This window comes from Heterodontus francisci, chromosome 6 (assembly GCF_036365525.1).
Source record: "Heterodontus francisci isolate sHetFra1 chromosome 6, sHetFra1.hap1, whole genome shotgun sequence".
Classification (NCBI taxonomy): Eukaryota; Metazoa; Chordata; class Chondrichthyes; order Heterodontiformes; family Heterodontidae; genus Heterodontus; species Heterodontus francisci.
The window spans coordinates 155466222-155492254 of NC_090376.1; the positions used below are offsets into that span (position 1 = coordinate 155466222).

The following is a 26033-nucleotide window of genomic DNA, read 5'->3' on the forward strand; positions in this document are numbered from 1 at the left end:
TTTTTCCATTCTTTTTTTCCATTTTTTACAATCTTTTTTTTGCATTTATTTCATTTCATCTTAGTTTGTTCAGTTTGCTTACCCACTGTTTTTTTTTCAGGTTTGCACTTGCTGCTGTTCAATATTCAGTGTATTTACACCTAATCTGGACTAATGCTTTGTCTTTCAACACACCATTAACATATTGTTTGCCTTTGCTCCGTGACCTTTTGGTCAGCTATGTGGCCTGGTCCAATCTAGACCTCCTTTGTTATCTCTTGCCCCACCCCCACCTCACTTGCTTATAACCTGTGACTTTTCTAATATTTGTCAGTTCCGATGAAGGGTCAGTGACCCGAAATGTTAACTCTGCTTCTCTTTCCACAGATGCTGCCAGACCTGCTGAGCGGTTCCAGCATTTCTTGTTTTTATTTCAGATTTCCAGCATCCGCAGTATTTTGCTTTTATTTACTTGATTCCAATTTATCTGTCCCAGATCCATTCTTACCCCATTGAAGTGCGCTTTCCTCCAGTTAATTATTCTCACTCTGGATTATTCTTTGTCTTTTGCCGTAGTCAATCTAAACCTTACGATACAATGATCGCTGTCTCCGAAATGGTCTCCTTGATCCACTTGGCCCACCTCATTCCCAAGAACCAGATCCAACCATGCCCTCTTTCTCATTGGACTAGAAACATACTGATGTAGAAAATTTGCCTGAGCACACTCTAGAAACTCTTGCCCCTCTCTGCCCTTTATGTACTACTATCCCAGTCTGTATTTGGATAACTAAAGTCCCCCATTACAACAACTCTATAATTCTTGCACTTCTCTGTAATTTCCTTGCAAATTTGCTCCTCCACATCCTTTCCACCAGTTGGTAGCCTATAGACTATACCAAGCTTTGTAATTGCACATTTTTTGTTCCTTAGCTCTAGCCAAACAGATTCTGTCCTTAACCCCTGAGACATCCTCTCTCTCCAGCAATGCAATGCTTTCCTTAATCAATACCGCCACCCCTCCCATTTTTCTTCCTTTCCTGAATAGCTTGGGCTGAAATTTATTAACCCTCCAGCATCAGGTATTATGGCGGGGGCGCTCAGAAAATTCGTCCTGGAGAGGCCTGCCACAAGCCCCGCGCCAAGAAGCCTCCGCCACATTTTACCAAAGGTGGCGAGGCCTTCATTTCAATATGTTCATAAAGGTTAATGCTTGCAAATAAACTTATCTGGTCCTGATGGCCGTCCCATGCCGATATTCAGGCCAGCTGGAACTCCGCACCTTCAGACGTGCGCATGGATATCCGAGGCGTGACACTGATGGGGAGGGGAGGCAGCAGTGAAATTCTCAGGGTGGGGAAGGGGAGAGCGGTGAAAACTGATTCAATTCGCTGAGGGGATGGTGGGAAGGGGTTGAAGGGCAAAGTGTGGAGTTGAAAGGTCGGGACCGGCAAAAATGGCTTATCGGGGGCAGAGGGAAATAAATATATTGTTTGATCACAGTGGGGGGGGGGGGGGGGGGGTGGAAGAAGGGCTTTGATGGTCAGTTTACTGTTTTTATTGGAATTTAATGTGCTGGTCTCTTTAAAATTTTACATCAGCTGTTGGGTCTTCAAACCCTTGAAAACTGGCACTGGTGCCTGCGCTGTGGCAATGGACATCGTAGCTGGGAACGGAGCAGCCACCCCCTCTACATCATCGGGGGCAGCTGCTCCGCCCCTCCATTTAAATGAGCCCCCGTGTGAAAGATCGTGGAGGCTCAGCGACGGCAGATCCGCACGAGCGGACCGCCGAGATCAGAGCACGCTATCGCGATTTGCGGCGCACTCAGAAAATTCAGCCCCTTGTATCCAGGAATATTTAATACCCAGTCCTGCCCTTCTTTGAGCCAGGTCTCTGTTACCTGTCAGGATCAGCCATGATCGTATTGAATGGCGGTGCAGGCTCGAGGGGCCGAATTGCCTACTCCTGCTCCTAGTTCTTATGTTCTTAAGAATCTAAAGCCCTCCCTCCTGCACCATCTTTCCAGCCACACATTCATCTGCTTTATCCTCCTATTTCTCTCATCACTTGTGCATGGTACTGGGAGTAATCCGAAAATTACTACTTTTGGGGTCCTGCTTGCTAATTTCCTACCTAGCTCACTAAATTCTGACTGCAGGACCCCATCTCTTTTTCTCCCTATATTGCTCATACCAATGTGGATCATGACTGCTGACTGTTCACCCTTCCCTCTTAGGATGCTCTGCAGCCATTCAGTAATATTCATGACCCTGGCACCAGCGAGGCAACACACCATCCTGGATTCACATCTGGGGTCACAGAAACGCCTTTCTATTCCCCAAACTATTGAATCTCCGATTACTATTGCTCTTCCAGTCTTTTTTGTGCCCCCCTGTACAGCTGGGCCACCCTTAGTGCCATGAACATGGCTCCGGCTGCACTCCCCAGATGAACCATCACCCTCATCAGCATTCAGAACTGAATAGTAGTTGGAGAATGAGACGTACTCAGGGGTCTCGTGCACTACCTGCCTGCTTCTTCTTGGCTGCCTGGCGGTCACCCATTCCCTCTTTCCCTGCATATTCTTAAGCTGTAGGGTGACCACATCTATAAATATGCCATCTACGAAGATAACCCATTGTTCCATTACAGTTTTGCGTGTCAGTCTTTGCTTCCATCTTACTAGATCCTTCCTCATCGTATTCAAATTAGCCCTCTTCCAATCTAGACATTCCCCCTTACATTGTTCCTTGCTTTTCTGCATTACTAATCTAAACGTTATGATACGATCACTCTTACCCAAGTGCACCCCTACCCACAGACACTCATTTCCCAGCACCAGATCCAGCAATGCCTCCTTTCTAGTTAGGTCAAGAACATACTGATCAAGGAAGTTCTCCTGAACACATTTCAAGAATTGCTTCCCCTCCTTACTCTTTACTCTAACATTATTCTAGTTGATATATGGGTAATTAAAGTCCCCCGATCTCACCACTCTATAGTTCTTGCGCATCTCTGCGATTTCCCTGCAGATTTATTCCTCTATATCTTTCTCTCACACTATTTGGAGGCCGATAGAATACCCCCAGTAACGTGATCTCTTTGCTTCCCCTAAACAAATGGATTCCGACCTTGCCCACTCAAGGACATCCCCTCTTTCCAACACTACTTCCCTAATCAGTACTGCAACCCCACCTCCCTTTTTTCTTGCTCTTACCTTTTCTGAGCACTTTATATCATAGAGTCAGAGAGATACAGCACTGAAACAGATCCTTCGGACCACCGAGTCTGTGCCAACCATCAACCACCCATTTAAACTAATCCTACATTAATCCCATATTCCCTACCATATCCCCACCATCCTCCTACCACCTGCCTACACTAGGGGCAATTTACAATGGCCAATTTACCTATCAACCTGCATGTCTTTGGCTGTGGGAGGAAACCGGAGCACCCAGCGGAAACCCACCTGGTCACAGGGAGAACTTCCAAACTCCACACAGGCAGTACCCAGAACCGAACTCGGGTCGCTAGAGTTGTGTGACTGCGGTGCTAACCACTGCACCGCCCCTTGTATCCTTAGATTAGATTAGATTAGATTAGAGATACAGCACTGAAACAGGCCCTTCTGTGCCGAACATCAACCACCCATTTTTTTTATACTAATCCTACACTAATCCCATATTCCCAACAAACATCCCCACCTGTCCCTATATTTCCCTACCACCTACCTATACTAGTGACAATTTATAATGGCCAATTTACCTATCAACCTGCAAGTCTTTTGGCTTGTGGGAGGAAACCGGAGCACCCGGAGAAAACCCACGCAGACACAGGGAGAACTTGCAAACTCCACACAGGCAGTACCCGGAATCGAACCCAGGTCCCTGGAGCTGTGAGGCTGCGGTGCTAACCACTGCGCCACTGTGCCGCCCTAGATCCTTGTATATTAAGTTCCCAGTCCTTACCATTTTTAAGCCACGTTTCCATTATTGCAAATGCATATTCCCATACTGCCATTTGTGCTTGTAACTCACCAATCTTCTTCACCACTTTGTGTGTTTACATACATGCATTATAATCTTGTCTTTGGATTCCTTGTAGTCCTTCACAGTCTGCTCCTATCTGATATGGAACTACTCCTTTCTCTAGAACTGTCCAACACTCTCACCATTATGCACTTTACTCCTTTTTTCTTCTTCTTTATGCTGGTTCTCATCCCCCTGCCAATTTAGTTTAAACCTTCCCAACTACACTAGTGAACCTCCCCGTGAGGTCATTGGTCCCAGTCCTGTTGAGATGCAACCTGTCCCTTTTGAATAGGTGCCTTCTGCCCCAGAACTGGTCCCAATGCTCCAAGAACCTGAAGCCCTCCCTCCTGCAGCACCATGCTTCAAGCCACATATTGATCCTGGAGTCGGAGGAGGTGCCTGGAGTCGGAGGAGGTAGGGGAGGTCCTAAATGAATACTTTGCTTCAGTATTCACTAGTGAGAGGGACCTGGTCGTTTGTAAGGACAGCGTGTAACAGGCTGATATGCTAGAACAGATTGAGGTTAAGAGAGAGGATGTGCTGGAAATTTTGAATGATATGAGGACAGATAAGTCCCCGGGGCCAGACGGGATATATCCAAGGATATTACGGGAAGCGAGGGAAGAGATTGCTGCGTCTTGGGCGATGATCGTTGCGTCTTCACTGTCCACTGGAGTAGTACCGGATGATTGGAGGGTGGCAAATGTTGTTCCCTTGTTCAAGAAAGGGAATAGGGATAACCCTGGGAATTATAGACCAGTCAGTCTTATGTCGGTAGTGGGCAAATTATTGGAGAGGATTCTGAGACAGGATTTATGATTATTTGGAAAAGCATGGTTTGATTAGAGATAGTCAGCATGGCTTTGTGAGGGGCAGGTCATGCCTCACAAGCCTTATTGAATTCTTTGAAGATGTGACAAAACACATTGATGAAGGAAGAGCAGTGGATGTGGTGTATATGGATTTTAGCAAGGCGTTTGATAAGGTTCCCCATGGTAGGCTCATTCAGAAAGTAAGGAGGCATGGGATTCAGGGAAAGTTGGCTGTCTGGATACAAAATTGGCTGGCCCATAGAAGTCGGAGGGTGGTCGTAGAGGGAAAGTATTCAGCATGGAGCTCGGTGACCAGTGGTGTTCCACAAGGATCTGTTCTAGGACCTCTGCTCTTTGTGATTTTTATAAATGACATGGATGAGGAAGTGGAAGGCTGGGTTAGCAAGTTTGCCGATGACATGAAGGTTGCTGGAGTTGTGGATAGTGTGGAAGGCTGTTGTAGGTTGCAACGGGACATTGACAGGATGCAGAGCTGGGCTGAGAAGTGGCAGATGGAGTTCAACCTGGAAAAGTGTGAAGTGATTCATTTTGGAAGGTCGAATTTGAATGCGGAATACAGGCTTAAAGACAGGATTCTTAGTAGTGTGGAGGAACAGAGGGATCTTGGGGTCCATGTCCATAGATCGCTCAAAGTTGCCACCCAAGTTGATAGGGTTGTTAAGAAGGCGTATGGTGTGTTGGCTTTCATTAACAGGGGGATTGAGTTTAAGAGCCGTGAGGTTATGCTGCAGCTCTATAAGGCCCTGGTTCGACCACACTTGGAATATTGTGTTCAGTTCTGGTCGCCTCATTATAGGAAGGATGTGGAAGCTTTAGAGAGGGTGCAGAGGAGATTTACCAGGATGCTGCCTGGACTGGAGGGCACATCCTACGAAGAAAGATTGAGGGAGCTAGGGCTTTTCTCATTGGAGCGAAGAAGGATGAGAGGTGACTTGATAGAGGGGTACAAGATGATGAGAGGCATAGATAGAGTGGATAGTCAGAGACTTTTTCCCAGGGTGGAAAGGGCCATCACCAGGGGGCATAATTTTAAGGTGATTGGAGGAAGGTTTCGGGGAGATGTCAGAGGTAGGTTCTTTACACAGAGAGTGGTGGGTGCGTGGAATGCACTGCCAGCGGTGGTAGTAGAAGCAGATACATTAGGGACATTTAAGCGACTTTTGGATAGGTACATGGATGATAGTAGAATGAAGGGTAGGTAGTTAGTTTGATCTTAGAGTAGGTTAAAGGTTCGGCACAACATTGTGGGCCGAAGGGCCTGTACTGTGCTGTACTGTTCTATGTTCTATTGATCCTCCCTATCGTCCTATTTCTACTCTGACTAGCAGGTGGCACTGGGAGAAATCCAGAGATTACTATCTTCGAGGTCATACTCTTTAACTTCCTCCCTAGCTCGTGAAAATCTGACCATAGGATCTCAATACTGTCCTCCCTATGACATTGGTACCAATGTATACCAAAACCTCTGACTCACTCCCTTCCCCCTGCAGAATATTCTGCACCTTGATGCCCTTTACCCTGGCATTAAGGGGCCAACACACCATGTGGGACTCACGATGATGGTTACAGAAATGCCGGTCTTTCACCCTGACTACGGAATCTCCTATAACAACTGCATTTCTAACTTTGCTGTTCCCTCTTGTACACCCCTTTGGGGGCTCTGAACCCTCACTATCTCTTCCTTGAATGCCTCCCACTGATCTGACACTGAGTTACCTTCAGGTAGCTGTTTCCAGTCCACTTTAGCGAAATCACATCTCAGCTTAGTAAATCAGTTTTTACTCAACTGAGAACTTTTTATAAAAGCAAAATACTGCAGATGCTGGAAATTGAAATAAAAACAAAAAATGCTGTAAATATTCAGCAGGTCTGGCAGCATCTGTGGAGATAGAAGCAGAGTTAATGCTTCAGGTCAGTGATCTTTCATCAGAACTGGCAAAGGTTAGAAATGGAATAGGTTTTAGGCAAATAAAGCAGGGGTGGGGCAAGAGATAACAAGAGGTGTTGATAGGACAAAGAGAATAACTAACCAGAAGGTCATGAAGCAAAGGCAAACACTATGTTAATGGCGTGCTGAAAGACAAACCGTTAGTGCAGAGAGGGTGTTAGTGGACATAAAAATGAACAACCCTGGCCCAAAGCACAAACATGAAAAAAGTGGGCAGGCACATGGTAAAAAGAGAATGATGAAACAAACTAAAATAAAATAAAAAGAAAAAAGAAAAAACTACAAATAAAAAGGCAGAACTTTTTATTCCTGGTCTATCTTCGTCCTTTTCCACAACTACCCTAAATCTAACTGAATTCTGATCACTTCCACCAAAGTGCTCCCCAACTGATACCCCTTCCACCTGCCCAGCTTCATTTCCCCCTCTTTTGTTCAGCTTGCTATGTATTGGCTAAAAAAGCTCTTCTGAATGCATTTGAAGAATTCTGCTCCCTCTGTGCCTTTCACACTAATTCTTTCTCAGTTAATACGAGGGTAGTTGAAATACCCCATTATTACTGCCCTATTGTTTTTGCACTTCTGAGAGATATGCCTACATATTTGCTCTTCTATCTCCCTCTGACTGTTTGGGGTCTACAGTACACTCCCAGTCATGTGATTGCCCCTTTTTTGTTCATCAGTTTAACCCATATGGCCTCATTTGATGATCCTTCTGCCACATCATCCCTCCTACAGCTATAATTGTTTCTTTAATCAATATTGTAACCCACCCCGCCATTTTACCTCTTCTCTATCTCATCTGAAAACCTTGTAACCAGGAATGTTTAGTTACCATTCCTGTTCTTCTTTTAGCCATATCTCAGTAATAGCTATAGTATCATACTTACACATGTTAAATCTGTACTCTCAGCCCATCTGCCTTATTACCTAGACTTCTTAGTATATACCATTTAGCACTGCCAAACTCCATTCTTGTCGATTTTCTAGTCTTTGTTTTCTCTGCCTTCTAGACACACTTACTAATTTTCTGCATTCCATTTCCAACTTTTGTTCTCTCCCTTCTTAATCTACTCTCAGGTTCCCACCCTCCTGCCAAGCAAGTTTAAACCCTCTGTCATGAAGATCCCACCTGCCAAGAATGAGGCATATTAATTTTGTCATACGTACATTAATTTTAAACTGTTGTTGGAGTGAAGAAATGACTTGTTTTACAAGAGATCACCAGACACTTGGTTGGAGAACATTTGCATACTATCAGACAGTGCTTGGAGAGACAAAAGAATTGCTCACTGATTCAATTAACAGAGACTGGGCTGGGCAATGGTGATCCACATCTTGTCGGGGTTAGAGACAGCACTACACCCCCTGACCGAGAGCTTTGGAATCCACGAACGCAGGAGTGATTAAGCCAGCTGGTCACATGACTAACTGGCTGGCCCAGGCTTTTTGAACTAGTCACAGGACAGTATGGGGTCAGACTGCAGATTGTAACTGAACCTGGAACAAGACAGCCTCTCTCCTTGCTGGCTCTCCCTCACTTTCTCACAGGCCTCTGGACCAATGAAGACACAGAAAACTCAAGAGAGAAAAGACTCCTGCATCGAAACAAGTTAAAGCGTGCACTGGGCCCCAACGAGCAGCAAGACTTATCAGGAACCAAATACTCCACAATGAACTCAAAGGATCGTAAATAACTACCAGATACTGCCTCAAACTTTTCCCCTTTATTCGAGCTACTTTTTCTGTCTCTGTCTGCGTGTGTGTTTATCGCATATGCATGCTAGCATGGTCGCATTGCATATTTGTACTCTTTAACTGAATGAGAGTTTAAGATTAAAAAACTTCCACCTTTCTTGTTTAATTCTAAGATAACCTGTCTGATTGCCTGACAATTGGAAAGCAGTGAACAAGGATTTACTGAGGGGGGAGCTAAAAACACGGTATTTTTAAAATTAAGCCCTGCTACAGTTAGACCAGGCAAAGGCTGAGAGGGAACCCCTAGACCCTTATCTCACCTGGTCGTAACACCCTCCCTCATAGCACTAGCAATACCCCCTGCAAGGATATTGGTTCCAGTCCCGTTGAGCTGCAACCCGTCCGGCTTGGTACAGGTCTTACCTCCCCCAGAAGCAGTCCCAATGCTTCAGAAATCTAAGAGTCTCCCTCCTGCACCATCTCTCAAGCCACATATTCATCAGCTCTATCTTCCTATTTCTGTACTCGCTCATACACAGCACCAGCAGTAATCCAGAGATTACCACCTGTGTGGTCCTGCTTTTCAATCTCTCCCTTAGCTCCCTAAACACTGCCTGGAGAACCTCATCCCGCTTTGTGCCTATGTCATTGGTGCTATGAACCATGACCTCGGGCTGTTCACCCTCCCCGCCAAAGTCCTGTCGCTGCTCAGTGACATCCTTAACCCTGGCACCAGGGAGGAAACATACCAGCCTGGAGTCACATATGCGGCCACAGAAGAGCCTGTCTGTTCCCCTCACTATCAAATTTTCTACCACTATTATTTTCCCACTCTTTTTCCATCCCACCTATGAAGCTGAGCCACCCATGGTGCCATGGACTTTGCTCTGCCTGCACTCCCCGGAACTGAATACTGGTGGAGAGCAAGATGCACTCAGGGATCCCTGCCCTGCCTGCCTGGTCCTTCTTGTCCCACTGGCAGTCAACTATTCTGTCTCTGCCTGCACATTTTTACGCTGCAGGTGACCACCTCCAGAAACATAGCATCCATGAAGCTCTCAGTCTCACAGATGCCTGTAGTGACTCCAGCAGCTGCTCAAACCTGGAGCTTGAGCTGCTTCAGCTGCCAACACTTCCTCCATGTATGATTGTCCAGGCCACGAGAAGCATCTAGAATTTCTCACATGGCACAGGATGTGCATTACATGGGGCTCAGCTTCCCGGCCATGCCTTTACTTTCTAGACTATTAACTAGAAACACTTACCAACTACTCACCAAATAGCTCCTTCCCTGGTTGCAATGTCACTATAACTGTTTTGCAGATGTTGCTTTGGATAAGAGTAGTCCTCGGGTGAAGGTGCTAAATTGGGGGAAGGCTAATTATAACAATATTAGGCAGCAACTGAAGAATTGAGATTGGGGGCGGCTGTTTGAGGGTAAATCAACATCTGACATGTGGGAGTCTTTCAAATGTCAGTTGATTAGAATCCAGGACCAGCATGTTCCTGTGAGGAAGAAGCATAAGTTTGGCAAGTTTCGGGAACCTTGGATAACGCAGGATATTGTGAGCCTCGTCAAAAAGAAAAAGGAAGCATTTGTAAGGGCTGGAAGGCTAGGAACAGACGAATCCCTTGAGGAATATAAAGACAGTAGAAAGGAACTTAAGCAAGGAGTCAGGAGGGCTAAAAGGGGTCATGAAAAGTCATTGGCAAACAGGATTAAGGAAAATCCCAAGGCTTTTTATACATATATAAAGAGCAAGAGGGTAACTAGGGAAAGGGTTGGCCCGCTCAAGGACAGAGAAGGGAATCTATGTGTGGAGCCAGAGCAAATAGGCGAGGTCCTAAATGAGTACTTTGCATCAGTATTCACCAAAGAGAAGGACTTGATGGATGATGAGTCTAGGGAAGGGAGTGTAGATAGTCTCAGTCATCTCATTATCAAAAAGGAGGTGGTGTTGGGTCACTTGCAAAGCATTAAGGTAGATAAGTCCCCAGGGCCAGATGGGATCTACCCCAGAACACTGAGGGAGGCAAGGGAAGAAATTGCTGGGGCCTTGACAGAAATCTTTGCATCCTCATTGGCTACAGCTGAGGTCCCAGAGGACTGGAGAATAGCCAATGTTGTTCCTTTGTTTAAGAAGGGTAGCAAGGATAATCCAGGAAATTATACGCCGGTGAGCCTTATGTCAGTGGTAGGGAAATTATTAGAGAGGATTCTTCGGGACAGGATTTACTCCCATTTGGAAACAAACAAACTTATTAGCGAGAGGCAGCATGGTTTTGTAAAGGGGAGGTCGTGTCTCACTAATTTGATTGAGTTTTTTGAGGAAGTGACAAAGATGATTGATGAAGGAAGGGCAGTTGATGTTATCTATATGGACTTCAGTAAAGCCTTTGACAAGGTCCCTCATGGCAGACTGGTACAAAAGGTGAAGTCACACGGGATCAGAGGTGAGCTGGAAAGATGGATACAGAACTGGCTCAGTCACAGAAGACAGAGGGTAGCAGTGGAAGGGTGCTTTTCTGAATGGAGGGATGTAACTAGTGGTGTTCCGCAGTGATCAGTGCTGGGACCTTTGCTGTTTGTAGTATATATAAATGATTTGGAGGAAAATGTAGCTGGTCTGATTAGTAAGTTTGCGGACGACACAAAGGTTGGTGGAGTTGCAGATAATGATGAGGATTGTCAGAGGATACAGCAGGATATAGATCGGTTGGAGACTTGGGTGGAGAAATGGCAGATGGAGTTTAATCCGGACAAATGTGAGGTAATGCATTTTGGAAGATCTAATGCAGGTGGGAAGTATACAGTAAATGGCAGAACCCTTAGGAGTATTGACAGGCAGAGAGATCTGGGCGTACAGGTCCACAGGTCACTGAAAGTGGCAACGCAGGTGGATAAGGTAGTCAAGAAGGTATACGGCATGCTTGCTTTCATCGGTCGGGGCATAGAGTATAAAAATTGGCAAGTCATGCTGCAGCTGTACAGAACTTTAGTTAGGCCACACTTAGAATATTGTGCGCAATTCTGGTCGCCACACTACCAGAAGGACGTGGAGGCTTTGGAGAGGGTACAGAAGAGGTTTACCAGGATGTTGCCTGGTCTGGAGGGTATTAGCTATGAGGAGAGGTTGGCTAAACTCGGATTGTTTTCACTGGAATGACGGAGGTGGAGAGGAGACATGATAGAGGTTTACAAAGTTATGAGCGGCATGGACAGAGTGGATAGTCAGAAGCTTTTTCCCAGGGTGGAAGAGTCAGTTACCAGGGGACATAGGTTTAAAGGTGAGAGGGGCAAGGTTTAGAGGGGATGTGCGAGCTAAGTTCTTTACACAAAGGGTGGTGAGTGCCTGGAACTTGCTGCCGGGGGAGGTGGTGGAAGCAGGTACGATAATGACGTTTAAGAGGCATCTTGACAAATACATGAATAGGATGGGAATAGAGGGATATGGTCCCCGGAAGTGCAGAAGGTTTTAGTTTAGGTATCAAGATTGGCGTAGGCTTGGAGGGCCGAATGGTCTGTTCCTGTGCTGTAATGTTCTTTGTTGGTAATTTTGCTGGAGGCTCTCTCCCCGATTTAACTCCTTGGTCACTGCGCTCAGTCTCTACACAGGTCCAACAGCACTGCTGCTGCTGCAGAGTCTGGCTCCAAGTTGGTAGGGGGCTTCGCACAGAGCTTCCTCTCTCTGCTGCCTCTGCTCCATGTCATCGTGCAGACCCAGAGACTGCAACTGCAGCTCCGATACCTGTTGCAGAAGTGTCAACAGGACCCCTACTCCTCTGCCATCCTTGTGAGGATGCAGCAACACTTCTTGCCGAGTCTAGGAATTCACCACAACACTTCCTAAACCTCCACGTACTTCCAGGCACTTTGCAAAAGCAGAAGTTCCTCAATATCATCTTGCCTGCAAGTTGGGTGCCTGGACCATTAAATAGCACTGGTGCAGCTCTTGCAACTCAATACTTGATCTTTGTAGAGTGGTGCATGAGTTAGTTCCATGGACCAGCATGGTCCAAATTACAAAGTCCGGCATTGTGACATCAGGAAGCAGTTGCTTCCAGCTCATTCGGGGGATGCCTGCGTTGACTCCCTTCTCAAAAGAGCATGTCACACAGGCCACGCTGCAAACAGCTGGTGGCACAGCACTCATCCCCAGGGGGCTGCAAGGCCACCTACCAGCTATGAAAATCAGATTTGCACCCCATATACGTAATGTTAAACAAAGCATTTTTGCTTTGCAATATCTAAATATTCATTTTTAATAGAAATAATGCAGCTTAGTACAAAGATTTGCATTTTATTAACCATACCTGAGAATGTTTTTTAAAGCATATCTGTTTCTCAACTTCCAGCTGGGACTGAGTATGTTGTAATTGGCTTTTTAGTTGATCTATTTCATCTTGGATTTTATCAGATTGATTCTTCTTCGGCTTTTCTGTTAACATAAAAATTATATAAAATAAGCCACAAAGAATAGTCAAAATTTTTGAATATATACTGAATCTTAATATTTGAAGCAAGCCTTGAGAACAAAATTTGAAATCCAGACGTTCTAGATGATCACAGAATAGATAATATATCATAAGGACAAAATAAAAATCTGGAAGTATCAGAAAACATCTAGAGAGATAGCCAACTTTAAAAATGGATAAATAAAAATAAACTGCAGAGTACAATAGAACAAAGTACAACTGGGCTGTTGATGAGACATTACCATCAGATGTGGAAGGTAAATGCCATTTTCTTTACAGTCCCACAAATATATCTTCAAAAATGTAATAATGTTTTCAATATATTTCAAGTTTTGTGGTCAAAGAATATATTGTCGAGAGGAGTGTGGAGTGCTCCTCCTGTACAATGTGGGAAGTCCAGGGCGAACACATGTGCAGGAAGTGTCTCCAGCTGCAGCTACTCGAAATCCACATTTCAGATCTGGAGCAGCGGTTGGGGACACTGTGGAGCATCCGCGAGGCTGGGATGATTGTGGATAGCACGTACAGGGAGGTGATCACACTGCAGGTAAAGACTGCTCAGGCAGAAAGGGAATATGTGACCGCCAGGCAGAGTAGAACTAGGCAGGTAGTGCAGGAGTCCCCGGGTCCATCTCCCTATCTAACAGATTTTCTGCTTTGGGTACTGATGGCGGAGATAGCTTCTCAGGGGAATGCAGTCAGAGCCAATTCTGTGGCACCACGGGTGACTCAGCTGCACAGGAGGGGAGGAAAAGGAGTGGAAGAGCTGTAGTGATAGGGGATTCAATCCTGAGGGGAACAGACAGGCATTTCTGCGACCGCAAATGTGACTCCAGGATGGTATGTTGCCTCCTTGGTACTAGGGTCAAGGATGTCACGGAGTGGCTGCAAGACATTCTGAAGGGAGAGAGTGAACATTCAGAGGTCGTGGTACACATTGGTACCAACAGCATAGGTAGAAAGAGGGATGAGGTCCTGCAACAAGACTTTAGGGAGCTAGGTAGCCAATTAAAAAGCAGGACCTCAAAAGGTTGTAATCTCTGGATTACATCCAGTGCCACGTGCTAGTGAGTATAGGAATAAGAGGATAGAGCAGATGAATGCGTGGCTGAAGAGATGGTGTAGGAGGGAGCACTTTGGTTTCCTGGATCACTGGGTCTGTTTCTAGCGAAGGTGGGACCTGTACAAGTTGGACGGGTTGTACCTGAACCAGAACAGGATCAACAACCTTGCTGGGAGGTTTGCTGGTGCTGTTAGTGGGTGGGGGGGGGGGGGGGAACATTAAACTAATTTGGCAGGGGATGGGCTACAGAGTGGAGGTACAGTAGGGGGTGATGCACAGTCAAGTGTAGAAGAGAAACTAAGTCAGTCTGGAAGGCAGAGCAAATATAGACCTGTTAAGGCACAAGCAAATAATGCAAGGCTGGATTGCATCTATTTTAATGCAAGGAGTCTTACTAGTAAGGCAGATGAATTGAGGGACAAAAACAAGAAATGCTGGAATCACTCAGCAGGTCTGGCAGCATCTGTGGAAAGAGAAGCAGAGTTAACGTTTCGGGTCAGTGACCCTTCTTCGGAACTGACAAATATTAGAAAAGTCACAGATTATAAACAAGTGAGGTGGGGGTGGGGCAAGAGATAACAAAGGAGAAGGTGCAGATTGGACCAGGCCCACATAGCTGACCAAAAGGTCACGGAGCAAAGGCAAACAATATGTTAATGGTGTGTTGAAAGACAAAGCATTAGTACAGATTAGGTGTGAATACACTGAATATTGAACAGCAGCATGTGCAAACCTGAAGAAAAACAACCTGAAAAAAATAGTGGGTAAGCAAACTGAACAAACTAAGATGAAATGAAATAAATGCAAAAAAAGATTGTAAAAAATGTAAAAAGGAATGTAAAAAAAAAAGGAAGAAAAAATAACTAAAAATGAAAGTAAAATGGGGGGCTGCATGCTCTGAAATTATTGAACTAATGAATTGAGGGTGTTGATTAACACATGGAAGTATGATATTATTGCTATCATAGAGACATAGTTGAGGGAAGGGCAGGACTGGCAGCTCAATATTCCAGGGTATAGAATCTTCAAGCGTGACAGGGGAGGGTGTAAAAGATGAGGTGGCATTGCACTGTTGATCAAGGAGTTAATTACTGCAGTAACAAGGGATGATATCTTAGAAGGTTCCTCAACTGAGGCCATATGGGTAGAACTTAAAAACAAAAAGGGGGCAATCACTTGGCTGGGACTGTATTACAGGTCTCCAAACAGTCAGGGAGAGATCGAGGAGCAGATATGTAGGCAAATCTCAGAGAGGTGTAAAAATAATAGGGTAATAATAGTAGGGGATTTCAACTTCCCCAATATCAACTGGGATAGTCTTAGTGCAAAAGGCTTAAAGGGGACGAAAATCTTAAAATGCATACAGGAGAGCTTTTTAAGCCAGCACATAGAAAGTCCTACAAGAGAAGGGGCAGGACTGGACCTAATCCTGGAGAATGAAGTGGTAGAAGTGTCAGCATGGTGTGGGGGGGGGCAGTAAGCGGTAGAAGTGTCAGTGAGGGAGCATTTCCGGGGTAGTGACCATAACTCTGTCAGATTTAAGGTAGTTATGGAAAAGGACAAAGAGAGACCCGAAAGAAAAGTACTGAATTAGGGGAAGGCCGATTTCAATATGATAAAACAGGATCTAGCCAAAGTGGACTGGGAGCAGCTACTTGTAGGAAAGTCTACATCAGACCAGTGGGAGCCATTCAAAAAGGAAATAGTGAGAGTTTAGGGTCAACATGTTCTCGTAAAGGTGAAAGGTAGGACCAACAAGTCCAGGAAACCCTGGATGTCAAGGGATATAGAGGTTTGGATAAGGGAAAAAAAGGAGGCTTACGGCAGATTCAAAGCGCTGAAAACAGCGGAGGCCCTAGAGGAGCATAGAAAGTGTAGGGGGGTGGGGGTACTTAAAAAATTAATTAGGAGAGCGAAGAGGGGACATGGAAAAACACTGGCGGGCAAGATAAAGGAAAATCTCAAGGCGTTTTATTAGTATATTAAGGGCAAGAGGATAACCAGGGAAAGAGTCAGGCCCAGAGGGACCAAAGTGGCAATGTGTGTGTGGAGCCAGAGGACATAGGTGAGGTTTTAAATGATTAAATGAACATCTGTGTTCACTATGGAGAAGGACGATGTAGGTGTAGAGATCAGGGAGGGGGATTGTGATATACTCGAACAAATTAGCATTGAAAGGGAGGAAGTATTAGCTGTTTAGGCAAGCTTTAAAGTGGATACATCACCAGGCCCAGATGAGATGCATCCCAGACTGTTACGTGAGGCAAGGGAGGAAATAGCAGGGGCTCTGACACAAATTTTCAAGTTCTCTCTGGCCACAGGAGAGGTACCAGAGGACTGAAGGACAGCAAATATGGTACCATTATTCAAGAAGGGTAGCAGGGATATACCAAGTATTTGCGAGCCAGTAAGTCTAACATCAGTGGTAGGGAAACTATTGGAAAAATTCTGAGGGACAGGATTAATCTTCACTTGGAGAGACAGGGATTAATCAGGGATAGTCAGCATGGCTTTGTCAGGGGGACATCGTTTCTAACAAACTTGACTGAATTTTTCGAGGAGGTGACTAGATGTGTAAATGAGGGTAAAGCAGTTGACGTAGTCTACATGGACTTCAGTAAGGCTTTTGATAAGGTCCTGCATGGGAGATTGGTTAAGAAGGTAAAAGCCCATGGGATCCAGGGCAATTTGGCAAATTGAATCCAAAATTGGCTTAGTGGCAGGAGGCAGAGGGTGACGAGTGGAAGCCTGTGACCAGTGGTGTACCACAGGAATTGGTGCAGGGACCCTTGCTGTTTGTAGTGTACATTAAATGATTTAGACATGAATATAGGAGGTATGATCAGTAAATTCGAAGATGACACGAAAATTGGTGGTTTTGTAAATAGTACGGAGGAAAGCCTTAGATTACAGGAGGATATAGATGGGCTGGTAAGATGGGCACAGCAGTGGCAAATGGAATTTAATCCTGAGAAGTGTGAGGTGATGCATTTTGGGAGGACTAAACAAGGCAAGGGAATATACAATGGATGGTAGGACCCTAGGAAGTACAGGGGGGCCTTTGGCGTACTTGTCCATAGATAACTGAAGCAGCAGCACAGGTAGCTAAGATGATTAGGTAGGCATATGGGATACTTGCCTTGAATAGCTGAGGCACAGAATATAAGAGTAGGGAGGTTATGATGGAGCTGTTTAAAACGCTAGTTAGGCCACAGCTGGAGTACTGTGTACAGTTCAGGTCACCACACTATCGGAAGGATGTGATTGCAATGGCGAGGGTGCAGAGAGGATTCACCAGGATGGTGCCTGGGCTGGAGAATTTCAGCTATGAAGAGAGACTGGATAGGCTAGGTTGTTTTCTTTGGAGCAGAGAAGGTTGAGGGAGGACCTGATTGAGGTATACAAAATTATGAGAGGCTTTGATAGGATAGATAGGAAGAAACTTTTTCCCTTAGCGAAGGGGTCAATTACCAGGGGGCATAGACTTAAAGTAAGGGGCAGTTGGTTTAGAAGGGACTTGAGGAAAAAAAATTTCACCCAGAGGATGGTTGGAATCTGGAACACACTGCCTGAAGGCGTGATAGAGGCAGGAACCCTCACAACATTTAAGAAGTATTCAGATGAGCACTTGAAACGCCTTAGCATACAAGGCTACAGGCCAAGTGCTGGAAAATGGGATTAGAATAGATAGGTGCTTGATGGCTGGCACAGACAAAATGTGCCGAAGGGCCTGTTTCTGTGCTGTATAACCCTATGACTCTATATTCTCAGAGCAGTCATATTATGTTTAAGAATAAAAGAATATAAGAAATAGAAGCGTGAGTAGGCCACACGACCATTCGAGCCTGCTCTGCCATTCAATAGATTACGGCTGATGTTTGACCTCAACTCCACTTTCCTGCCTGATCCTCATATCCCTTGATTCCCCTGGAGGTCAAAAATCTATCTCAGCCTTCAATATACTCAATGACTAACCAATCATAGCCCTCTGGGACAGAGAATTCCAAAGATTAACAAGTCTCTAAGTGAAAAAATTCCTCCTTTCACTTTTCAATGATCAACCCCTTACAATCCCCCAAGCCGTTCTAGACTTTCGAGCCAGGAGAAATAACCTCTCAGCATCTACCGTGTCAAGGCCCCTCAGAATCTTTGGAGTTCAGAAGAATGAGAGGTGATCTCATTTAAACATATAAGATTCATTCTGGAGTATAGATTCATTCTGCTCAACCTCCCATTATACCACAATCTCATTCCAGTAATCAATCTAGTGATCTCTTGCCCCACCACCACTTTACTTGCTTATAACCTTTTACATTTCGATTATTTGCCAGTTCTGAAGAAGGGTCACTGACCTGAAACGTTAACTCTGCTTCTGTCTCCACAGATGCTGCCAGACCTGCTGAGTATTTCCAGCATTTCTTGTTTTTATATCAATCTAGTGAACCTTTGCTGCACTACCTCCAAGTCAAGTATATCCTTCAATAGATAAGGAGTCCAAAATTGTCCACAGTTTATCAGATGCTTTAAGTATTGGAGAATGTAAACAGGATCAAAGGTACTGATTCAATCACTTTTCTACTAATTATTAAACCACATGAAGTAAATATTTTCATTTCTAATGTAGGTATGAAACAGATTGAAAAATACATTTTAAAAAATCTACACACAGCAGAAATAAAAGGGACAGAATTATTTAAAAAAGTGATTACAATAGAATCAAAGGTTGCATGGGTGAGCTTCAAATTATGCAGCACCTTAACAAGATCCACTTTAACCAATGAGTCATTCAGAACTCAATCCACCACCAGAGGTCATGATATGCATCTTTCATTAAATTTTGATTATTTGTTTTGCATTTGCTAAAAAGTGGTGTATAATTGTGCACAAACAAATCTCTATTTTAAACACTTAAAGTAGAATGCAGTTCAAACATTTCAGCTGGGATTTTATCTGGGCAACGGGGGTCTCTGTTTTGACCTCTGGTAAAAGCGCCACCGAGGACCCCGCGTTGACCTTTCTCTGGGAGGCCCACTGAATCAAATGCCAATTAGGCAATTAATTGGACAGCAGTGGGTCTTCCACAGGATCAAGGGCCCCGGTGATTGACTCCTGCCCTCTGAGAGCTGACAGCCAATCAGAGGCCAGAAGCTCTTTCACTGATCAATGCCACCACAGAGGCAATAGCTGCTGCTGGTGGAGCACCCACCCAAGGCCCAGGAGCAGTGATGGACCCAGGCCACAAGTAGGTCGGGGGGGGGGGAGGGGTGCGGGGAGGAAAGAGGGGAGAGAGGGGTCTCCTGGGTTGGAGGTGGCAGAGGCAGGGGATGTAGGGGGTCGGCAGCAAGGGCAGGGGTGGCTCTCAGCAGGACCTCCCTTGCCGATGCCAGGTCCCTCGTCAGGCACTAAGTGCCTTTTAACGAGGGACCTGCTCCCCCAGTGCCAGAAAACAACCTGCATGCTTTTACTTGCCGTGCAGCGAAAGGACAGGCCGCCGCTGGGCTAACTGCGGCGGGAAGAGGCCCTTAATTGGGCATTAATTGCCCACTTAAGGGCTTCAATTGCTGGCGGGGCAGGAAGGTCATTCACGGGTCTTTCTGCCCTGGACTTAATTTCGGCAGAGGTGGAAAGATGACGGGGTTCCCCCTACCACCACTTTCCCACACTATTATATACTCCCCTGTCTCCAAACCCACCGCAGGGGAGAGCATAAAATTCCCCCTTTAGCATGGAGCAGAAGGTCCGAAAGCACAGCAGGGATAAAGCAGTGGCAGAGAGAAAGAGAGCACTGCAAGAACAGTGGAAAGCCTGACAGCATTGCGGGGAAAAAACAGTAATGGAGAGAGAGAGAGTGAAAGAGAGAGAGAAAGAGGAAACCAAGAAAAAAAAACAAAGTGTGACATCACAGGAAAATGGGTAAGTCATTTGTTGATGAGTGTTTTTCTTTTTCTCTCTCTAAACTAGGGCAGTTTTGCAGATTGGAAGCCAAGAAATTAATAACCTCAGGCTGAGCAGAACAGTGAGGAAATTAATAAGAGCAGTAGCACTGAGCAGGTTTAGAGGCATTGTTTAAAATAATAGTTTAAATCAGGTACCAACTAGATTCTAAAAGGGGGAATAGTGTTTTTCTTAACATCATGAATGGGCAGCTGCGACCTGTTGGTTGCAATTCCTGTACCATGTGGAAACTCCACGACACTTCATGTGTCTTGGGCAACCACGTGTGGGAAATGTCTCCAGCTGCTTCAGCTCGAGCTTAGAATTTCTGAGCTTGAGGGGCAACTGGAGTCACTGTGGAGCATCAGGAGAGTTTTGTGGATCGTACTTTGCAGGAGGTGGTCACCCCACAGGCAGTAAGACTTCTGGATACTAGAGGGATGGCCATCTGAAAGACTAGGAAGAGGCAGGAGATTCAGGAGTCTGTGATGTGTGTCAATCTCAAACAGATACTCAACGTTGTAGATTGCTGGGAGTGACGATACCCCAAAGGAATACAGTTCAGAGCATGGCACCATTGGCAAGGGACTGTACATGGGGGGGTAGCAAAGTGTAGAAATGCAGTTGGTTCAGGAGATTCTACAGTCAGTGGGACAGACAGGCATTTCTATGACCATCATCATAAACCTGCATGATATATTTGCCTCTCTGATGCCAGGGTAAAGGACATCATAGAAGGGGTGCAGAATATTCTGCAGGGGGGAGTGAGCCAAGACTTGTGGCACATATTGGTACCAATGACATAATAAGGGCAGGTTGAGGTCCTATGGTCAGAGTTTCAGGAGCTAGGGAGGAGATTCACAGGAAGTTCACAGAGTAGGACCTCAAAGGTAGTAATCTCTGGACTTCTTCCAGTGCCACCCGCTAGCAAGAGTGGAACTAGGAAGATAGGAAGGAGCAACATATGGCTTGAAGCATGGTGCAGGAGGGAGGACTTCAGATTCTTGGCACACTGGGATTATTTCTGGGGCAGAAGACACTTATTCAAAAGGGACAGGTTGCATCTCAACAGGACTGGGACCAACGTCCTCGCGGGGAGGTTTACTAGTATGGTCGGGGAGGGTTTAACCTAAATTGGCAGGGGGATGAGAACCAGCATATAAAGTAGTAAAGAGGAATAAGGTGCATAATGTGAGAGTGTTGGACAGTTCTCGAGTAGTTCCGTATCATATAGCAGCAGACTGAGAAGGGCTACGAGGAATGCAAAAAAAGGATTATAATGCATGTAAGTAAACGCACAAAGTGTGGTGAATAAGGTTGGTGCGCTGCAGGCACAAATAGCAGTATGGGAATATGCTGTAGTAGCAGTTACGGAAACATGGCTTAAAATGGCGAGAACTGGGCACTTAACATATAAGCATATAAAGTGTTAAGATAGGGAAGGAAATATGGGAGGTGGAGTGGCAGCACCGATTAGTGAAGACATTGTAGTGTTGGAAAGAGAAGATATCCTTGAAGGGGCAAGGACAGAATCCATTTGGTGAGAGTTGAGAAGCAAAAAGGGTATGATCATGCCACTAAGGGTATTCTATAGGCCTCCAAATAATGAGCGAGAGATAGAGGAGCAAATCTACAGGGAAATTAGAGGCTCTTACCTTCCGGGAGCGGAGCGGACAGCAGTCAAACCTCTTCCAGCGCACCGGAGTTTTGAAAAAAAAAGCCAACAGTGACATCAGTGGAGAGCTGCAAGGTGATTGGTTGGGTGAGTAGCAGCTGTTAGAATATCTTAAAAATTAGAGGGAAAGTTTTTCTTGTTGGAAAAAAAAACCTCTGGTAATAAGGTGAGTACTACTAAAGTGTTGTATTTTTAAGGACTTTAGATTGGAGTGGGTATAACAAGGCCCCGAGTGTAATTAGTATTTTTTAATTCAGGGAGTAACGAATTAATCTAAGGGTAAGTCATGACAGGAGAGCTCAACCCCGTGATATGCTCCTCCTGCGCTATGTGGGAAATCAGGGATGCTTCCAGTTTCCCTGACAACCATGTGTGCAGGAAGTGTACCCAGCTGCAGCTACTGGCTACCTGCATTATGGAGCTGGAGCTGCGGGTGGATTGACTGTGGAGCATCCACGATGCTGAGAACGTTGTGGATAGCACGTTTAGTGAGGTGGTCACGCCGCATGTAATGGCGGCACAAGCAGAAAAGAGATGGGTGACCACTAGACGGAGTAGTAGGCGCAGGCAGGTAGTGCAGAAGACCCCTGTGGCCATCCCCTTCTCAAACAGATATACCGCTTTGGATACTGTTGGGTGGGGGGGGATGACCTCCCAGGGGAAAGCAGCAACAGCCAAGATCGTGGCACCACGGAGGGCTCTGCTGCACAGCAGGGAAGGAAAAGGGTTGGAAGAGCTACAGTGATAGGGGATTCGATCATAAGGGGTGCAGATAGGCGTTTCTGTAACCATAAAAGAGACTCCAGGATGGTATGTTGCCTCCCTGGTGCTAGAGTCAAGGATGTCTCGAAGTGGCTAAGGATATTCTGAAAGGGGAGGGTGAGCAGCCAGAGGTCGTGGTCCATATTAGTACAAATGACATAGGCAGGAAGAGAGATGAGGTCCTGCAAAGTGAATATAGGGAGTTGGGCAGAAGGTTAAAAAGCAGGACCTCTAGGGTTGTAATCTCAGGATTACTCCCTGTGCTACGTGCTAGTGAGGGTAGGAATAGGAGGATTAGGCAAATGAATGCGTGACTGAAGAGCTGGTGTAGGCGGAAGGGCTTCAGCTACTTGGATCATTGGGATCTCTTCTGGTGCAGAGGTGACCTGTACAAGGACGGGTTGCATCTAAAATGGAGGGGGACCAATGGAGGTTTGCTGGTACTACTCGGGAGGGTTTAAACTAGCCTTGCAGGGGGGTGGGACCCAAAGTAGTAGTCTCTCCGATGAAATAGTTGAGGCAAATGTAGAGATTAAAGCAAGCAAATCCAGTAGGCAGGCCAGGCAGGGGCAGGACAGGGAGCGTGGAAGGTCTGGTAGGTTAAACTGCATTTACTTTAATGCAAGAAGCCTCACAGGTAAGGCAGATGAACTCAGAGCATGGATCGGTACATGGGATTGTGATATTATAGCTATTACAGAAACGTGGTTGAGGGTTGGGCAGGACTGGCAGCTCAATGTTCTGGGGTACCGATCCTTCTGGTGAGACAGAGGTGGAGGTAAGAGAGGAGGGGGAGTTGCACTATTGATTAGGGAGGACATCACGGAAGTATTTAGAGAGGATATCCCGGGGGGAAAGTCCAGCGAGGCCAGATGGGTAGAACTTAGAAATAAGAAAGGGGTGATCACTTTGATGGGATTATACTCTAGGCCCCCCAATAGAGGGAAGTGGAGGAGCAGAAATGTATGGAAATCACAGATAGGTGTAGGAATTATAGGGTTTTTTTTTAGAGATACAGCACTGAAACAGAACGTTCGGCCCACCGAGTCTGTGTCGACCATCAACCACCCATTTATACTAATCCTACACTAATTCCATATTCCTACCACATCCCCACCTGTCCCTATATTTCCCTACCACCTACCTATACTAGGGGCAATTTATATTGGCCAATTTACCTATCAACCTGCAAGTCTTTGGTATGTGGAGGAAACCGGAGCACCCGGAGGAAACCCACGCAGACACAGGGAGAACTTGCGAACTCCACACAGGTAGTACCCAGAATTGAACCCGGGTCTCTGGAGCTGTGAGGGTTGTAATAGTAGGTGATTTTAACTTCCCTAATATTGACTGGGACTGCCTTAGGATCAGATAGGGAAGAATTTGTTAGTGTGTGCAGGATAGTTTTCTGAAGCAGTATGTGGATAGCCCTACTGGAGAAGGGGCTACACTCGACCTCCTCTTAGGAAATGAGGATGGACAGGTGGTTGATGTGTCAGTGGGGGAGCACTTTGGGACCAGTGACCAAAGCTCTGTTAGCTTCAAGATAGTTTATGGGAAAGGATAGGACTGGTCCTCAGGTTAAAGTCCTAAATTGGGGGAAGGCTAATTTCGATGGCATCAGACAGGAACTCTCAAAAGTTGAATGGGAGAGGCTGTTTACAAGTAAAAGGTCGTCTGGCAATGGGAGGCTTTTAAAAGTGAGATAGGAAGAGTTCAGGGCTGGCATGTTCCTGTTAGATGGAACGGCAAGGCTGGCAAGTTTAGGGAACCTTGGTTTACGAGGGATATTGAGTGTCTGGTCAGGACAAAAAAGGAGGCATATGTCAGGTATAGACAGTTGGAATCAAGCGAGTCCCGCGAGAGTATAGGGGATGTAGGAGTACACGTAAGAAGGAAATTAGGAGGGCGAAAAGGGGCCATGAGATTTCCCTGGCAGATAAGATAAAGGAGAACCTAAAAGATTCCATAAGTATATTAAGAGTAAAGGGGTAGCTAGGGAGAGAGTAGGTCCCCTTAAGGATCAGTGTGGCAATCTGTGTGTGGAGCCACGGGAAATGGGCGAGGTCTTAAATGAATATTTCTCCTCCATATTTACCGTGGAGAAGGGCATGGAAGCTAGTGAGTTCAAGGGAGGGAACACCTATATCCTGGAGCATATCAACATTAGAAAGGAGGAGGTTTTGAAGCGCATTAAGGTGGATAAATCCCCAGGGCCTGACCAGGTGTATCCTCGGATGCTATGGAAAGCAAGGGAGAAGATTGCTGGGGCCCTGGCAGAGACCTTTGCATCATCATTAGCCACGGGTGAGGTACCAGAAGACTGGAGGATAGCTAATGTTGTGCCGTTATTTAAGAAGGGCAGCAGGGGTAAGCCAGGGAACTAGAGCCCAGTCAACATTACATTAGTGGTGGAAAAGTTATTGGAAGCGATTCGGAGAGACAGGATTTATATGCATTTAGAAAGGCATGGTTTGATTAGGGATAGTCAGCATGGCTTTGTGCGTGGGAAATCATGTCTCACGAATTTGATTGAGTTTTTCGAGGAGGTGACCAAGAGGATTGACAAGGGCACGGCGATGGACATAGTCCACATGGACTTTAGCAAGGCCTTTGACAAGGTCACGCATGGTAGGCTGGTCCAGAAGGTTCGAACACATGGGATCCAGGGTGAGCTGGCAAATTGGATGCAAAATTAGCTTGGTGATAGGAGGCAGAGGGTGGTAGTGGAGGGTTGTTTTTCAGATTGGAGGCCGGTGACCAGTGGTGTGCCGCAGGGATCGGTGCTGGGCCCTCTGTTGTTTGTCAGATATGGTTTAGAGATACAGCACTGAAACAGGCCCTTCGGCCCACCGAGTCTGTGCCGACCATCAACCACCCATTTATACTAATCCTACACTAATCCCATATTCCTACCACCTCCCCACCTGTCCCTATATTTCCCTACCACCGACCTATACTAGTGGCAATTTATAATGGCCAATTTACCTACCAACCTGCAAGTCTTTTGGCATGTGGGAGGAAACCGGAGCACCCGGAGAAAACCCACGCAGACACAGGGAGAACTTGCAAACTCCACACAGGCAGTACCCAGATTTGAACCCGGGTCGCTTGAGCTGTGAGGCTGCGGTGCTAACCACTGCGCCACTGTGCCGCCCTATATATATTAATGACTTGGATGTAAATGTAAGGGGCATGATTAGTAAGTTTGCAGGCGGCACAGTGGCGCAGTGGTTAGCACCGCAGCCTCACAGCTCCAGCGACCCGGGTTCAAATCTGGGTACTGCCTGTGTGGAGTTTGCAAGTTCTCCCTGTGTCTGCGTGGGTTTTCTCCGGGTGCTCCGGTTTCCTCCCACATGCCAAAAGACTTGCAGGTTGGTAGGTAAATTGGCCATTATAAATTGCCACTAGTATAGGTCGGTGGTAGGGAAATATAGGGACAGGTGGGGAGGTGGTAGGAATATGGGATTAGTGTCGGATTAGTATAATTGGCTGGTTGATGGTCGGCACAGACTCGGTGGGCCGAAGGGCCTGTTTCAGTGCTGTATCTCTAAACTAAACTAAATAGTGGACAGTGAAGAAGGTTGTCTAAGGTTACAACAGGATATAGATCAACTGGGAAAGTGGGCAAGGG

At 45.9% G+C, this 26033-nt stretch overlaps 1 protein-coding gene across 1 annotated transcript in view; it reads right to left on the reverse strand.

Moving 5' to 3' along the window:
* The window catches only part of LOC137371609 (cilium assembly protein DZIP1-like), a 437496-nt gene that overhangs the window by 335767 nt on the left and 75696 nt on the right, over positions 1 to 26033 (reverse strand). Inside the window, exon 5 of the mRNA XM_068034440.1 lies at positions 12804 to 12928. Within this exon, the coding sequence (XP_067890541.1) occupies positions 12804 to 12928 (125 nt within the window). The remainder of the gene's footprint in view (positions 1 to 12803; positions 12929 to 26033) is intronic.